This window comes from Rhinatrema bivittatum, chromosome 1 (genome assembly GCF_901001135.1).
Source record: "Rhinatrema bivittatum chromosome 1, aRhiBiv1.1, whole genome shotgun sequence".
In the NCBI taxonomy this organism is placed as follows: domain Eukaryota; kingdom Metazoa; phylum Chordata; class Amphibia; order Gymnophiona; family Rhinatrematidae; genus Rhinatrema; species Rhinatrema bivittatum.
The window spans coordinates 346748854-346767160 of record NC_042615.1 but is presented as its reverse complement, the minus strand read 5'-3'; the positions used below and the strand labels follow the sequence as shown (position 1 = coordinate 346767160).

The 18307-nt window shown below is 40.0% G+C and overlaps 1 protein-coding gene across 1 annotated transcript in view; it reads left to right on the top strand.

The window, feature by feature from the left end:
- Positions 1-18307, top strand: part of CDS1 (CDP-diacylglycerol synthase 1) — a 194843-nt gene that overhangs the window by 11378 nt on the left and 165158 nt on the right. The window contains exon 2 of the mRNA XM_029599378.1: positions 16054-16187. Coding sequence (XP_029455238.1) covers positions 16054-16187 — 134 coding nt within the window. The remainder of the gene's footprint in view (positions 1-16053; positions 16188-18307) is intronic.

Here is an 18307-nt window from a genome sequence, read left to right as displayed (position 1 = left end):
ATCGACTGAAGTTTCCAAGTTACTTCTAAGTGGTATTCCTACATAAAGAAAATTACAGTAGTAGTCTAGGCAAGGTATAAAAGCATTGACCCCAATCCTCCCCTCAATTTGGATAAAAATAAACCTCGCTTAGCTATTCTAGGAGATTTACCCTTCCAGATAAATTCATTAGTCGTGATTGTCCAGCGCTAATCAAAGTGACTGGTATTCCAAAAGGTAAGGTCTGGAAAAGATAGCTGATATGTGGCAAAACATTCATTTTAATGGTCGCTATCCTGTCCAGCTAAGATATGATAGTGATCCCACTCTTCGAGATCTTTATATATCCGGGCCATAAGTGGTGGGTAGTTTAGCTTAAATGAGTCTTCTTTATGGTCTATAAAAACCCCTAGATATTTGATCTTGTGACTGGCCCATCTAAATGGAAATTTCCCCTTGAGAATCCCCCCTCCTATCTTTGGGACCATAATATTCAAGATGTCCAATTTATCCCAATTGATCCGGAAACCAGAGACAGAACTGAAGTATTCATCTCTCTCACTGTAGCTGGCAGGGACTCCAATGGATTAGTGAATATAAAAAGAAAATCATCCGCAAATAAACATGAAAATGCCCCAGTCATTATGCCCAAAATATCAGCACTGGCGCGTATCCTAGAGGTGAATGGCTCTAGAAAAATAGCGAAAAGAAGAGGGGGATAAAGAGCATCCTTAACAGGTGCCTCTACCCACTAAGAAAAAATCTGAGTAATCCCCGTTAACCTTAAATCAGGCTTTGGGATTAGTATATAACTATCTAAGCCAATTAAGAAAGAAAACCCCAAACTGCATTTTCCCCAAAGTTTTGAATAAAAAGGGCCAATGTACTAGGTCAAACGCTTTTTCTGCATCTACTGTAAGAAATAATGATTGAATATTCTGAGTTTTTACTCACCACATTATGTCCACTATCTTACAGACGTTAGCTGTCATATGACCCAGTATAAAACCGGCTTGGTCTGAGTGATAGCAATAAAGCTATTTAACCGGTTGGCTAAAATTTTTGCCAGTGTCTTTAATCAAGGTTAATCAAGGAGATAGGACCATAAGATCCGCACACAGGGGTCGCATTTCAGTTTAGCCAAATTTTTATACCGGCTAGATTAGAGGTGGGCAACAAAGATCCTCCAGCCTGCAGAAAGTTAAACATCTTGGTTAATGATGCAATTAAAATTGTATTAAACTTTTGGTAAAAACAAAAGGGTATATCTGTCTAACCTGGGTGACCTCCCTGGTTTGAGAGACTTGATAGTCAAAGACACTACAAGCTTAGATATTTCTTTATCTAGTATCCCCGTTGTGAATCAGATAAAGCAGGGTGAGATACACACTCCAAGAAATGGAGATGCCACACCCCCACAAATCCTCCAGCTAACTTACAAACAACACAAGTAAGAGATTTGGGAGCAATCATCGATAATCGGCTTAACTTAAAAGCTTTCATAAACCAAACCACTAAAGACTGCTTTCATAAACTGCATGTTCTAAAAAGAATAAGACCACTGTTCCACAACCATGACTACAGGACTATCTTCTCCAAGTTAGACTATTGCAATTCTTTATTATTAGGTATCCCATCAGCACATACTAAACCGCTTCAAATGGTTCAAAATACGGCAGCCAGATTTCTAACAAACACAAGGAGAAGAGAGCACATCTCCCCAATCCTTAAAGATTTTCACTGGCTGCCAATCCATTTCAGAATACTATATAAGTCAATCACCATAATCTACAAAGCTATCCAACAAATCGCTCCTCTCAACCTACAAATCCCTTTCATAAAGCATACATCCTCCAGACCCATAAGAGAGTACTACAAAGAGTCTCTTCAGGTACCTCATTCCAAAACTTCCCTCCACATAACTTACAGAGACAGGGCTTTCTCCACAGCAGGACCCACTCTTTGGAACTCCTTACCAACGGAACCAAGACAGGAACCCTGCTTCCCGACATTCAGGAAAAGACTCAAAACATGGCTTTTCAAACAAGCCTTCCCAGACTCAGATTAAACCCAATTTTCTCCGACAAACAACCTCCAAGCAACAACTTTCTCTTTACAACCAACTTGGCAACCTACCCTAAGCATTACCAACATCCAGAATTTCATTACTTCTGATCTCTTCCTTCTTGTTAAAAACTACATCTATGTGGAACTGAACAATTCATTGTAAATCACACACTTCCCTGCTTGGTAATTCTACCATTTTACGGGTTAATATACTATGTTAAAGTTACTATCTTCTCTTCTTCTTGCTCCTAGTTGTACGCCTCCTTGTTTTATTGTAACTGCATCTATAGTATGTTTAGTACATATTATCTCGTTCTCTGTTCCGGTTATCACCCCACTGTTTATTGTAAACCGGCTTGATGTGATATTTTCACGAATGCCGGTATAGAAAAAAAAATAAATCTAAATAAATGGTCAGTTTCCTCTGATGAAATAGCATCATTGGGGCTATATAACTCAATAAAATTGAAGAAATCGCTTGCGAATATTCCTATTCTCCGTTAAAATGTTACCCTCAGCATCTTTGTTTAACCACATTATTTTGTGTCAAGCGTTTCTCGGTTTATTAGCTAGCACTTTCCCAGCCTTGTTGCTCTCTTTGAAAAAGGATTGATGTGCCATATCTAATGAATGCACAATTAGTGCTGCATCTAAACTCGTTAATTGGGATCTGCAAGATGTCAAACACTGTAATCCTGGGAGGAAAGGGACTTATGTACAGATTCCAAGCCCTTAATCTAAGCCAAAAGTGCCTGATGCGTACCCTCCCCTAATTTCCGCACTTAAGCAGTTCGAGAGATAAGTTTGCGTCTTACTACAACTTTTAGACAATTCCAGAGGACTACAGGGGTAGTTTCACCATTGTCATTAATAGTTAATAATCTTGTATTTCCTTTCCAAGCTGAATCCTCTAGTAAAGAATCATTCAATCGCCAAGACCTCTGGCCTTGATCATAATTGGAAAAAGAAATTGTAAACCACACAGGAGTGTGGTCGCCTCCTTCAAAAACACAAAGGCAGCCTGGAGCCTGTCTAGTTCCTTTTAAAGGAGATGGGATTTTCTGTAAGAACTGAGGCCTTTAACATTCAGTGATAACAGCGTTAAAGGAAGCCATCAGATAACCAAAATGAAAATGGAGTGCCTCCCCCCAGACTTTGGCCCCAACCAATCAGCAGGCAAATAACATTTCTTTCCCACCCCCAGCATTACTAAAACCAAAAGCCCCGCACACGACCACCTCCCCTATCCCACACCCCACCAAGGATGAACACAAAGTATAACAGTGCCAGAAATAAGAGTGGCTAAGCAAACCCATATCAGCAATCAGAACTCAAAAAACCCCTCCCCTCCCCCCTGATTTTCTGCTGTCTAGCCACAAATCTACAGTCACCATAGGAAGAACTGTCACGTGGTATTGCCAGCTTCTCCATCGAACAGGCCACAAAAACAAAACTGCAGTCATAACAGAGAACCTATCAAACTAAGCTAACAAGTGATAGCTGGAAGTAAACATCATCACTGAGGAAAAACCCCAGGACCGCACATAAAAAGAAAAGGTAATTATGAGCAATAAGAGGCATAGATAGACAGAGACCATCACTCTCTAAATTGCTAATAACATGACCCTGTGATCCCTGATAAATGTGAGTCCAAAATACTAAATCCGCATAAGTTGTCTTCAGCCTTCAAGTTGCCTCTTTAGGGGAAACTGATCTCTCAGAGTTATGCCACAAGTGCCTGCCTCCTTTTTCCACTCACTGCCAACATGGAGGGTCATCACGAAGCTGAATCTGCGCTTTCGTCGAAGTCCGATGTGCAAGAACTGAAAAACCTGCAGAATAGCCACAACTTCATCCTGCGTTTTCACTTTGGGCGATACACCACCGATGGTAAACCATAATCCAAAAGGATGAAGCCAGTGGTATCTCACATTCTCCTTGCGCAGCAAGCTGGTAACCCCGTGGAGCTCCTGGCACTTTTTTAATGTGACAGGAGATATATCGGTGAAAACGGGAATCTTAAGCTCCTCCCAGATAAAAACCATCATAAAAAAAATTAACCCAGCCCCTCACCCCCTTGACCCTATTCCAGTCAAAATCCTGAAACTAATCCCAGAAATCATAGCCAAACCTATAGCTGAAATCAACACATTTCTAGAACAAGGAAGCTTCCCATATGCCCTTAAATACGCCATCATCAAACCAATACTCAAAAAAACACACCTGGACCTCACCGACCCCCACCAACTTCAAACCTATATCAAATCTCTCCTTCATCTCAAAAATCCTCGAAAAAACAGTAAACCACCAACTCTCCGAACATCTGGAAAATCAAAAAATACTCTACCCATCCCAACACGGATTCAGAAAAACACTCAGCACCAAAACACTCCTTCTTACTCTCACCGACTCAGCACTCAGAGGTCTTGATGCCGGCTTATCCTACCTTCTTGTACTTTTTGACATATCCGCTGCATTTGATACGGTCAACCACATCACCCTCATCACCAGACTAAGTGAAATCGGACTAGATGGCACTACAATCATGGTTCAGCTCATACCTATCGAACAGAACCTACAAAGTAATCCTCAACAAAAAGGAATCAAAACAATTCCCCGTCTCGCACTCGCACTATCCCCTCAAGGATAATCACTCTCCTCCACGCTTTTCAACATCTACATGCTCCCACTCTGCAAACTCCTCACCAATCTGAGCCTCCAATACGTCATCTACGCTGATGATGTCCAGATTCTCATCCCTACGACAAAACACCCTTATTCAATGGAAAGCCATCCTATCCCAAATACAGATCCTCCTATCTCAAATAGCACTCACCTTTAACCACTCAAAGACAGAAATCTTACACTTCTCAAACAAACCCCCAGAATGGATCATTCAAAATGGACCTTCCACACAAAGCTCATTCAACCTCATCCCATCAGCAAGAAACCTTGGTGTCACCATAGACTCACAGCTCAGCCTTAAAACCTACATGAACACCATAATAAAGGAAGGCTACTTCAAACTACAAATCATCAAAAAAATCAAACTGCTACTACTCATCCAGGATTATCGATCCGTACTCCAAGCCCTCATTTTCTCCAAACTTGACTACTGCAACTCCATCCTCCTTGGATTCCCATCCTCCACCCTCAAGCCCCTCCAACTACTCCAAAACGCAGCAGCCAGATCCCTCATGAACAGCAAACGCTCCACACATATCACCCCCATACTAAAAGAACTCCATTGGCTCCCCATCACACACACAATTCAATATAAAGCCCTCACGCTAATACACAAGACCCTCAACAACGAAAAAATACACTGGCTAAAAGACACCCTTCACCCTTACACCTCCCAATGAAACCTACACTCCACTAACACTGGATTACTCTCCATCCCCTCCAACAAAATGGCCAACCTCGTCTCAACCCGAGAACGAGTAATCTCAATAGCTGGCCCCATTTTATGGAACAAACTACCAGAAAATCTCAGAACAGAACCTTCATCACAGAACTTTAAAAAAAAATCACTAAAAACATGGCTATTCCAAAAAGCCTACCCAGCTGACTGCTAACACAATCAACAACCTCCACAAAACTGAACCTCAGCCTGCACTCTTTAATCTTTTAAAATTTAGTTGATTTAGTCGACATTTTCAATAACATGCACTAATCTATTTTCATTATTACAATCTTTATAAACACTAGAATCTTTTTAAACCTATTGCTGTAATAGTTAAGATAACCAATAGCTTACTTTTTATCCTGTTATCTCTCTCTCTCTCTCTCTCTCTCTCTCTCTCTCTCTATATATATATATATATATATATATATATATATCTATATCTATATATATATATATATAACATTGTAATCACTATGTCTTAATGTAAGATAGTGTGAGCTATAACCATACTATATGTATGTATGTATATGTATCCATAGGAAACAAAACCCTACCTCGATGCAATTACTCTGTTCTCTATACAAAATAGTGTGTTCTATAATCACACTATCTCACCGTACATGTTGTAAACCGATGTGATACCCTGGGTGAATGTCGGTATATAAAAACAAACAAATAAATAAAATAAGATTGTTGCTTCATGCATTGTTATGAATTTTCTCCTTAAGAACATAGGAGTGAAAACAGGTTATAATATCACGGGATTTATTAGCCAACTTAGGTCCCAAGGAGCGGTGAGCATGTTCTACGGGCCGATACAGTACAGTATGCTCCAATGGAACGGACTGTTAACCCTTGATTGGATGCGCGCTTTCCCTTACCCCTTATTCAGTAAGGGGCGGAAAATGCGCATCCAACCCGCCAAACCTAATAGCACCCTCAACATGCAAATGCATGTTGATGGCTAGGTATGCCCACACAATTCAGTAAGTAAAATGTGCAGCCAAGCCGCACATTTTACTTTAAGAAATTAGCGCCTACCCAAAGGTAGGTGCTAATTTCTTCAGGCACCGGGAAAGTGCACAGAAAAGCAGTAAAAACTGCTTTTCTGTGCACCCTCCGACTTAATATTATGGCGATATTAAGTCGGAGGTCCTGAAGGCTAAAAAAAAAAAAATAATTTTGAATTCGGCCAGCAGCTGTCTGGTCGAAAACCGGACGCTCAATTTTGCCGGCATCCGGTTTCTGAGCCCGTGGCTGTCAGCGGGCTCGAGAATCAACGCTGGCAAAATTAAGTGTCGGCTGGCAAACCCGCTGACAGCTGCCGTTCCTGTCAAAAAGAAGGCGCTAGGGACGTGCTAGTGTCCCTAGCGCCTCATTTTGCCCGTTTCTACCACCGGGCCTAATTTAAATACTGCATTGCGTGCACAGGCGAGCGGGCATTCGCCCGCTCTCCCGCAGACTTTACTAAATCGGCCTGTCTATGAGAGAAGGCTGTGCAAAGCTAGAGTCATCTCCAAATAGGAACAGACTTTGACAAAGTTTAGTTACCACCTTAAAGCAGTCAGAGTACTTGGGCACTTCAAAGATGCCTCGAAATCTTAAATTACATCTCCAAGACCAATTCTTCAGGTTTTCTAACTTTTTAGCTAGAAGCCCCCACTCCGCTCGACTAGCTGCATGTTCCGTCTGAAGGCTTTTCATATCCACTCGGAGATCAGTCTCATCAACCTGGGGTCCCACCTCAGATATTTCCTCTTGTAGTTCCGATATTAAGGAGGTGATTTCCTGCTTATAAGAGTTTATATCTTGGCGCAACCTCGGAACACTGAACCCACCTCGGAACTCCTCTCTTGTTGGAAGGTCCACACGTAGGGTCTGGGACGCCACATCGGGACTGACTTCCGTCTCAGCACCGACTATGTCGCCATATTCTCGGAATGGGCCTCTGGGTCCTCGCTCAATTTTGCATAAGAAAATTTGCAAAAATTTACAGACTTTCTTTTTACCGACATTGCAGCCACTCAGGGAGCACTTCAATAGGAAAATCGCGAAGTCTCACTGCCAGATGCTCATGATATTTGTGAGATCGGCCCACTCAACGGAGGAGCACCAACCCAGGCCTCTGTTCACCGTGGTGACATCATTTCCTCCATTTTTACTGACTTTTAAGGCATTGAATGGTATAAAGCCATGTTATATCAAGGGGAGATGAGTTAACTATTTTTCAGGCAGATTACTTGTCAGCAAATGATGCCTTTCTTCAATTACCTGCTTCAAAGCAGGTTCGATTAGTTAATACCCAGAAGAGATCCTTCTACTTTGCACCACCCTTCCGCTGGAATTGACTTCCAAGAGAGCTTTATCACAAATCAGTTCCTATTTAGGAAGTTGTTGATAAAACTTGTTTGTTTTTCTGCTGTTTAGTGTCCAAAAATGTTATTTTTTAGATACCATATCTAATGCTCTTCTTCATGGCCTTCAGTAATTTACTAAGTCTGAACGATTATAGTTTACTCTCAGTAGACAAGCAGGCATATATTGGCCATAATGTGTGATTGATGTCATTAGACTGTGCCAATACAGACCCAGCTCTAAGAGCTTAAAAAAAAAAGCCTTTGAGTCTGTAAAGGAGTTCCCACACACAGTCTTTCTGCTCTTTTTGAGCTTGCTGCATAATTAGTAAAGATTTTGAAACCCAAGAAGACTCTGAACTGTCTACATTATGTTGAAAGTATATACTTCTCTAATTTGTATTTTTACATGTACAACCTTGTCCTTGAAACCTTGTTTTGTTTATGCAAGAACTCACATGGCGAAGGAATTGCATCAGGTTCTTTATCATACAATTTATTTGAACTTCAGTGTCACTTTGAAAATGGAGAGTAATATAAAAAGGTACATAAAGAAAATTATACTACTTTTGCCATGCTTGCAGACATTTCCATGGTAAGCCATGGTGATTTTGTTCATTGAGAATGAGAGACAGAGAACCAGTGTATGCCACAATGGCTATATGTCTTCAGTTTGGATAATAATACATCAATAATGGGAATCACATCTATTAAATCACACAACCCTGTATTAATTTATACATAAATCAATATACAAATTGTATTTCAATTTTAATACAAAAAATATTTCACAAAATATGTTGATAATTTTAGTTATTGCATTTTAGCCCTTTGTAATAATTTTTTACACAAAAACATTCTTTGTAAAATACATATTCAAGAGCATACTACAGCACATGCCCCTTTCACAATGAGTGGACACATCAATATATTGGAACTATTGCACATACCATAGACATATCAATACTAAAAAGCCCATCACACCCATAGTCACATACACATCAACACACCCATACCACATTCATTCCATATAAAACCTTTCCCCATAAAGTCTAACTATACATATCAGTGCTCGCAATATCCACTAAATCTCTGTAATAAACGCCACTCTTCTTACTACGTTTATTCCCTCTTCTTCATTGGGCACCATTCACCCCTCTTCTTCGTTCAGCAATATTCACCCCAACAAGGTGCCTTGTTTCACTCAGATAGGACTTCCTCAGGGGAAATCTGTAACCCACTCCGAAATTCCTCAAGTATTGACCCCAAACACACAAGCGAGTTCCTAAAATATATATACGATTAACACACCCACCAATAAATACCACTTCATAAGACCTTACCACAAAAGCCACTTACTTAATTTGAAGACACTCAATACATGTCCATCATCTCCCCCCCCAATTTACTTCCCTGATATTCACGATAAAGAAATAAGTAAATATATTAACATATCCACTCACTCCATAAGAAATATTCAGAATTATCATTACAACACTTACTTCTATTAACAAACACAGGAAACTGATGGACAATAAACTACACACCTCAAACGAAGCGGAACCAGCTGCATCCCAAATGTATATTATAGAATCAGCCACCACTCTTGCTACCGTCATGCTACTTAACAACACATACCTGGAACACAAACCAATCGTTACAAGAAATATTCACCCAACACCATGTAATGATAATTCTGAATATTTCTTATGGAGTGAGTGGATATGTTAATATATTTACTTATTTCTTTATAGTGGATATCGGGGAAGTAAATTGGGAGGAGATGATGGAGATGTATTGAGTGTCTTCAAATTAAATAAGTGGCTTTTGTGGTAAGGTCTTATGAAGTGGTATTTATTGGTGGGTGTGTTAATCATGTGTGTATGTATGTGTGTATATATATATATATATATATATATATATATATATATATATATTTTAGGAGGTCGCTTGTATGTTTGGGGTTAATACTTGAGGGAATTTCGGAGTGGGTTACAGATTTCCCCTGAGGAAGCCCTATCTGGGTGAAGCAAGGCACCTTGTTGGGGTGAATATTGCTGAACGAAGAAGAGGGGTGAATGGTGCCCAATGAAGAAGAGGGAATAAACGTAGTAAGAAGAGTGGTGTTTATAACAGAGATTTAGTGGATATTGCGAGCATTGATATGTATATTTAGACTTTATGGGGAAAGGTTTTATATGAAATGAATGTGGTATGGGTGAGTTGATGTGTGTGTGACTATGGGGGTGTTGGGCTTTTTAGTATTATATGTCTATGATATGTGAAATAGTTCCAGTATATTGATGTGTCCACTCATTGTGAAAGTGGCATGTGCTGTAGTATGCTCTTGAATATGTATTTTACAAAGAATGTTTTTGTGTAAAAAAAATTGTTTAAAATGGGCTAAAATGCAATAAATAAAATTATCAACATATTTTGTGAAATATTTTTTGTTTAAAATTGAGATACGATTTGAATATTGATTTATGTATAAATTAATGTGTGATGTAATCGATGGGATCCCCATTATTGATGTGTTATTTCCAAATTCATTGGGGGATCTCTTGGTTTGTTACCATATATGTCTTCAGAGACATTACTGAAAAGATGGGTCTCCTTTAGAGTTAATTTATGCTGACTTTTTTTTTTAATTTGCACAATTTCTATTGCTTATGAACTGGGAACTAATATAAAAAGGAAAATAATTTCTGAATTTTTCTTGAGGTCCCCTTTTTTTTTTTTGGGGGGGATTTTGATGTTGTGAATTGTTATGGATTGAAATACCCTGGGTGTATGTTAGCCAAGGGTACTAGAATTTCATTTCTGATATTTGCCTTATGTGACTACTACTGAAGAGGATGTGCCAGTGGTGGAAAGCATATCAACACAATATCCTCAGAAGACATGCAGCTGTATTCTGCTTTACTCTGTGCTGGGCTGAAAGAGTCTCTTAAGAGTTGACATCAGATAGTAGGATGACACAGTGATACAATCTCCTGAAAATATCTTCCTAATGCCCAATGTACTTTTACTGAAAATGTAAAAAAAAAAATCTTTTGACCTGTACAAAGATCAGGTAAAGTAATAAGTTTGTCCTGAAATTGAAGGGTTGATTTTCACAAACATAGCAGACCTCCAGCAGTAACACTAAGTACTATCAGTAAACAGAGAGAGGGTATATTGCAGGGCTTCCCAAACCTAACCTGGGGACCATACAGCCATTCAGGAAACACACAATGAACATGCATGACATAAATTTGTATATACTGAGCCTCCATGATATGTAGATTTATCTCATGCATATTCATTGTGGATATCCTGAAAACCCGACTAGCTCTGGGATCCCCAGGACAGGTTTGGGAAACTATGATTAACTAAAGTGTAATACAGTGTTTCAGCACTTTTACATGCGTTCTCAGTGAATAGACCTTTTTAGAAATAATAGGAATTGCAGTAAATAACGCACATTTTCATGTGGCTACACAGTAGTGCACTTTTGAATCAGTCTGAAAGTGATTTAAGTGTGAGACTTCTGGTATTTTGCTTTCTCAGAGACACTTTGTTGTGGAAATAAAGACTGATAAAATAAAATATAAGGCAGTATCTTTTTATTAGACTAACTTATTCCATTTCTTGACTAACTTTCTGAAGCTAATGCTCCTTCAGGTCTAAACAATATGAGCAGGTTAGAGCAAAAGATGTTGATGTCCAAACATACAAAAGAATTGCAGATTACATTACAGTGGTAGTAGAAAGGTGATTGATGTGTGTTAATTTTATGGTGACAGAGGCTCAAAATTAGGTCTGTGTTCTGAAACCAATTGGCAATAGTTTGTCTCCCAAATTATCTAGTCTGTATATCCAGTTTAATAACCTTTCTGTAAAACTTTCTTGTTTTTCTGCTTTTCTCAATCTTCTTTCTTTTACCTGCAATTTCAATTTTGTTGTCTATAGTGTTTCATTCTTCAGACCTTTTCTTCTTCTGACTCCCCTTTTATCTTTCCCCATGCATTCCGATGGATAGAGGAGTTAATTCACAGTTTCAAACTGTGATCTCGCTGCTGTGAGAAGCATATATGATATTTCAGATCTTTAAGGACGAGAGGTGGCTAAAAGGAAGTGAAAGAGATGTGTGATAGGTAGGAAACAGGTCAAGATGGAAGGAGGAATTATAAACAAAGAAAAGAAGGTTAAAAAGTATATGGGTGAGAGGTAGTGAGTGGTGTGGCCTGACAGCAGTATGTACAGGAATAACTGGGTAGACTGGATGGGCCAGTTGGTCTTTATTTGGTCTTCTAAGGATACTGTGTATCATAGCTGCAAGACGGAGTATGTGAGCTGTGCATGTCTAATTGAAACCCTTCTGAAACTAAAGATACAAAACTATTTTGAGTGTGCTGCATTGTGTACTTTTAATATATCTCCATAATTTTAGGTTGACCCAGTTCATTGCCAAAGTCTACACAGTTGCTATGTATCTATGTCCCATAGCTTGCTCAAACAACAATTTCAGACTGCACCTAGCTGAGTAATACAGAGATCCTTAGCTACTGTTGCAGGGTACAGTGTAGGTTACCCGATGACTTCAAAGTGGGAGCACTGAGAGGAGAGGATCACCTTACTGGTGGCTGAAAGGAATCAATAAGTTTTTGCTTGGGAAATTTTCTTTTTTTAAAAGTATTGGGGCAAAGTTAACTATTTGGGAATATTTAGTGTGTTTGTGCTTTTAATAGTCATTAAGGCAGCGAATAAACAGAAGTTAGACTGTTTATATTTTTAAATAGTCAGTCAGTAAGGCTGCTAATAAGCAGTACTTAGTGTGTTTATTTGTAATAGTCTGTAAGGCAGCTAATAAGCAGAAGTTAGTGTTTGTATATTAAAAACAAAAAAACAAAACAAACCAAAAAAAAAGGTAGCCAGAAACTAGAAATAAGCTAGGAGCAGTGTATACCTAAGTAAAAAGGTTGAAAAGTTCAGTTCAGTTACTCACCTTGGAAAGGTGTTAAGGTAGTGTGATTTGGTTTGATTAGGTACCAACATTTGTTAATCAAGAGAACAGTGAGTCACTCTGGCTGACTTACTGAAGTTAGACTATTTGTATTTCCCAACCCTCCCACCCCTCACCCACCTACCGTTGCTCATCCTTTAATTTATAGGCAGGTGCCACTTTCACACACACAAAAAAACCCAACCTTATTGAGAGTTTAATCATTCCCCTGTAGGCCACTACTAGACATATAGTGAATTCACTAATACATTTAAAGGACTTTAATTAGACACATTCCTACTCTCATAGCAACCTAAAACTTAACTAGGAACTGAACAAATTTGAGTTGAAGGCAGCAGTCCAGCAGCAAGAGGGGGGCTTCCCAGTCTTTTGCATCGAGTGTCACATGTATGATTTTTTACCCGCTGGTGAGAAATTGTACATATGCATGCGATGCAAAGAGCTCCTGTCTCAGAGAATGAGCCCGATCTCTGCAGGCTAGAGTGGCAGACCTGGAGGAGCTGAGGCAGACAGAGAGGTATATAGATGAGATCTTCAGGGACACAGTAGCCAAGTCCCAACTTCAGACTGGTAGCCCTGGTGCTGCCTTGGAGGAAGAAGGTCTCATGATCGGAGGGCATCAACGTGGTGCAGCAGGAAAGGATCCTGTAGCAAGGACCTGCTCTCCAGGTGGTGCATTATCCTTTTGCACCGAGGATGAATCTCCAAGGCCTACTGCCAGGAGGGAAGGATTAGGTCGGCCGTCATAGTTGGTGATTTGATTATTAGGAATGTAGACAGCTGGGTGGCTGGTGGGCGTGAGGATCGCCTGGTAACATGCCTACCTGGTGCGAAGGTGGCGGACCTCACGTGTCACCTAGATAGGATTTTAGACAGTGCTGGGGAGAGCCAGCTGTCATGGTACATGTGAGCACCAACGACATAGGAAAATGTGGGAGGGAGGTTCTGGAAGCCAAATTTAGGCTCTTAGGTAGAAAGCTTAAATCCAGAACCTCCAGGGTAGCATTCTCTGAAATACTCCCTGTTCCACGTGCAGGTCACCAGAGGCAGGCAGAGCTCCGGAGTCTCAATGCGTGGATGAGACGATGGTGCAAGGAAGAGGGATTCAGTTTTGTAAGTAACTGGGGAACCTTTTGGGGAAGGGGGAGTCTCTTCCGAAGGGATGGGCTCCACCTTAAGCAGGTGGAACCAGACTGCTGGCGCTAACCTTTAAAAAGGAGAGAGCAGCTTTTAAACTAGAACAAAGGGGAAAGCTGACAGTCGCTCAGCAGCGCATGGTTCGGAGGGAGATACCTTCAAAGGATACTAATGATGCATTAGAATTAGGGCATCCTGACAGTGAGGTTCCAATAATAAGAAAAGTAGTCCAAGTGTATGTAACTAAAAACTCACCTGAGCTAGAAAATTCTAACTTATCTCTAGCAATTAAAAATCAGAATGAAAATACAAACAAAAAACACACTTTGAAATGTTTGTATCCTAATGCCAGAAGTCTAAGACGTAAGATGGGAGAATTAGAGGTATAGCAGTGAATGGTGACATAGACTTAATTGGCATCTCAGAGACATGGTGGAAGGAGGATAACCAATGGGACAGTGCTATATCGGGGTACAAATTATATTGCAGTGACAGGAGCACCCGGGAGGCGGTGTAGCGCTTTATGTCCGGGGTGGCATAGAGTCCAACAGGATAAACATCCTGCACGAGACTAAATGCACAATCGAATCTTTGAGTAGAAATCCCTTGTGTGTTGGGGAAGACTATAGCAATAGGAGTATACTACCGTCCATCTGGTCAAGATGGTGAGACGGACAGTGAAATGCTATGAAAAATTAGGGAAGCTAACCAAATTGGTAGTGCGGTAATAATGGGAGATTTCAATTACCCCAATATTGACTGGGTGAATGTATCATGGGACATGCTAGAGAGATAAAGTTCCTGGATGGAATAAATGACAGTTTTATGGAGCAATTGGTTCAGGAACAGATGAGAGAGAGCAATTTTAGATCTAATTCTCAGTGGAGCACAGGATTTGGTGGGGCTGCTTGGAAATAGTGGTCATAGTATGATCAAATTTGGATTAATGACTGGAAGGGGGACAGTAAGCAAATCCACGGCTTTCGTGTAAAACTTTCAAAAGGGAAACTTTGATAAAATGAGGAAAATAGAAAAAAAAATGAAAGGAGCAGCTACAAAGGTAAAAAGTGTGCAAGAGGTGTGGTCATTGTTAAAAAATACCATTCTAGAAGCACAGTCCAGATGTATTCTATACATTAAGAGAGGTGGAAGGAAGGCAGAATGATTACCAATTTTTGAATGAAGATCTTTTTGGCTAAAATAGCCTCTTTTACCTCACCTTTTAACCGTGCCAATAATCGTTTTGTCTTCTTTCCACCTTTCTTAATGTATGGAATACATCTGGACTTGCTTCTAAGATGGTATTTTTTAACAATGCCTCTTGCACACTTTTTACCTTTGTAGCTGCTCCTTTCAGTTTTTTTCTAATTATTTTTCTCATTTTCTCAAAGTTTCCCTTTTGAAAGTTTAGCACTAGAGCCGTAGATTTGCTTACTGTCCCCTTCCAGTCATTAATTCAAATTTGATCATATTATGATCACTATTGCCAAGCGGCGAGGGCGCTAACTTAAAACGCACAATGTTGTTTGCACATTTTTTGTGTCCAAAATTCTTGCTGCATTGGCAGTAGAGTTTACCAGTAAAAAAATGTGTGCACAACTGAGGATTAATCTGTGAGCTGTGCTGAGCACACTTTTTTACATCAGTCCCATTGTTATTTATAAACCTGCTGTATCTCATCTGTCTTTTAGCGGCTAAGGCCTGAAGTTACTATATATCAACATTCTTTGACTTGTGTGTAATGTCATCATCCTGTATAATCTGACAATTTAGCTGTTCCAGTGGTGTTTACTGTCATGTGTACTATATAATAGATGTACCAGCATCTTATAATAAAGGGGGCTATGTCTAGGTCACCCACCCTGAGCTTAATATCATTGTACACTGCCTAGGGTGAAAGTTTACTTTCAAAAAAGAGATCAACAAATCATAATAAATAATAAAATACATATTAATAGAATGTTTTATTATAATTTGTTTCAAATATGTTTTAGACTGTAGTTAGTTTTCTAGCATTAGTGTTACTGTGCCTGGCTTTTCTCAGTTTTACTATCAGAATCTTCTTGTGTGAACTCATTGTATGCCTTTACTTGCCCTAGGAAACTGATGTAGATGATAAATGTGCAGAAGGAGATCTAGATTCCAGAGCTGATTCAGATGCTGCTGAAGTTCCACCTCCAAGAGACAGCACCCCAAATGCTTTTAAAAAGGCTTTTTCTGGCTTGTCATCAAGGTATGCTAGAATATGTCTTCAGACAGAACTGTCTAGCTTGAATAGTTGTACAGAACTCATGAGTGTAGGTTGTTTTGCATCTTGCTTTCTGCTCAACACTGCTCCCCTTGCCTCTGCTCTAGAGGGAATGAAGTATGGGTTGTTTGCTTTTATTACTGTCCTTTTAAATGTTGGATGTTTTAAATTGGCTTTCAGGCTCTTGTGAAGGTTTGTTTCCTTGTTTGAGGCTGCGTTGAGTATGTACTGTTTTGTTCAATTGAATTAACATGAAATGCCCAACTCAAAGGTCATTTTTACTAGTATAAAATACCTTTAGACAGATGGACTTAGGACCAGTGGGTTTATGCTCCCCTGCCAGCAGATGGAGGCTGAGTGAGCTGATGTCACAGTATATATAGCCCTGCAGTGACCCCAGCCTGCCAGTATTCTCCATCTCCAGCAGATTGTGGGCATGTCAATCCCTAAGGGGATTGACTCATGTTTTTTGGAAGGAGGATTTGAAATCTAAATTAAGGATAAGAAAGCCCTGCTCTCCTGCAGTGCTCTCTCCCCCAGTTTGAGGATTCCTGAGGTGATTTCCGTGGTCCCTGTTTTTGCTGACATGGACCTAGCTGGTTGAGCGGCTGAAAGGCAGGAAGTCAAGCATGGCAGTGACAGCAATTGGCCTCTCCCCCCGCAGCTGGAGACCGTCTATTGCACTCCGGTAAGTTTAAAAAACAGCAACCAAAAAAAACCAAAAACTAAAACAAGATATATACAGAGACTTAGCGGGAAGTTTTACTGTAAAGGGTTTCCTTCTTCCACCCAGTCTCTGAGCTTGGCGTGTCATTCCAACGTTCATCCCGCTCCATGGGAGGTCAAGGGATGTGGGCAGCCTGGCGGATTGAGCAGCCTCTGTAGGATAGGCCCCGTTCTGAGGCTTTTCGCTGCACGCAGTGTGGTAGGCCGCAATGGCTTTTCACGCGCTTTTGGAGGCTGTCCTCTACTGTATTGTTGGTCTGGCGAATGCGTCTCGTTGTGCGCCCAGTTTTTGGCTGCACAGTAAAGCCTTGAATTTTGAGCGCCAATGTTACGTGCCGCCTAGTGGTTGCGTGCTTCCGTCAGTGCTCAAGTGGCACTGACTGATTGTGGCGGCCAAGTGCCGGTTTTGGTTGAGAAATTGGTTGACCGATGCAACTTCCAAGGGTAATCTCACCAAATTGCCTTTTCACAGCTCTCTTGTTTGATTTCCACCCGATTCCTTGGAGAGTTGACTACCTTCAGCCGCAGAAAGTACTGAGGGGTCACAAGGCAGCACATGCACACAGGAAATCTTGTGCATGCTTAGCAGTCTTTATGAGCTCTGAGAGCGGGGTACATGTCCGCACCATTGGATGATGTCAGTCATGCATAATGGCTAATTTATTTTTCACTCATTTCCTTGTGGTAGTCCAAAAGAGATGTAGTTAACTTCCGCTTCTCATTTAGTGTTTTCTATAAACCTTGCAGCCACTTGGCACATCTGAGCAGAATATCCCAAATCTATTCATTTTAATTTTTTTTTTTTCAATTTCTGGATTTTTCAGTTCCCTTTTGATTTACATTTCTTGTATCCTTCCAAAAAACTTTCTAGGAGAATAATTGATGATACAAGTAATCCTTTTTTTTTTTTTTTTTAAATAATTAGAAGTAGAACAAGTCTTAGAACATGTACGTGCCATTTAAACCTTTGACTAACCCTTACTGTATATTAGCCTGGATAGAGAGACATTAACCATTAGAAAATCTTGTCTAGACTAAGCAGATGAGCTTGCTATTTTCTGGTATATACAAAATCTGCTGCTATTGAGACAAATCATGTGACTGTAATAGGTGCTTTAATGGTTAGAAAAACCCCAGATTACTGGCAAACCAGTTGGAGGTTTCTAGGTCACATGGCTTTTTCTTTTGTCTTTTTTTTATAATTGGTACTAAATTTTCAAACTTTAGAAAAATTCTGTTAAATTTAAGAGAATAGCATTTATATATCTGCAATTAAAACCTTTGCGATTTAATCATGTGCTTGATTTTATTATATGCACCTCATCATTGGCATGAGCGAGTAAGTTGGCCTCTTGTTCAGATGGTGCAGGTGTGGTATA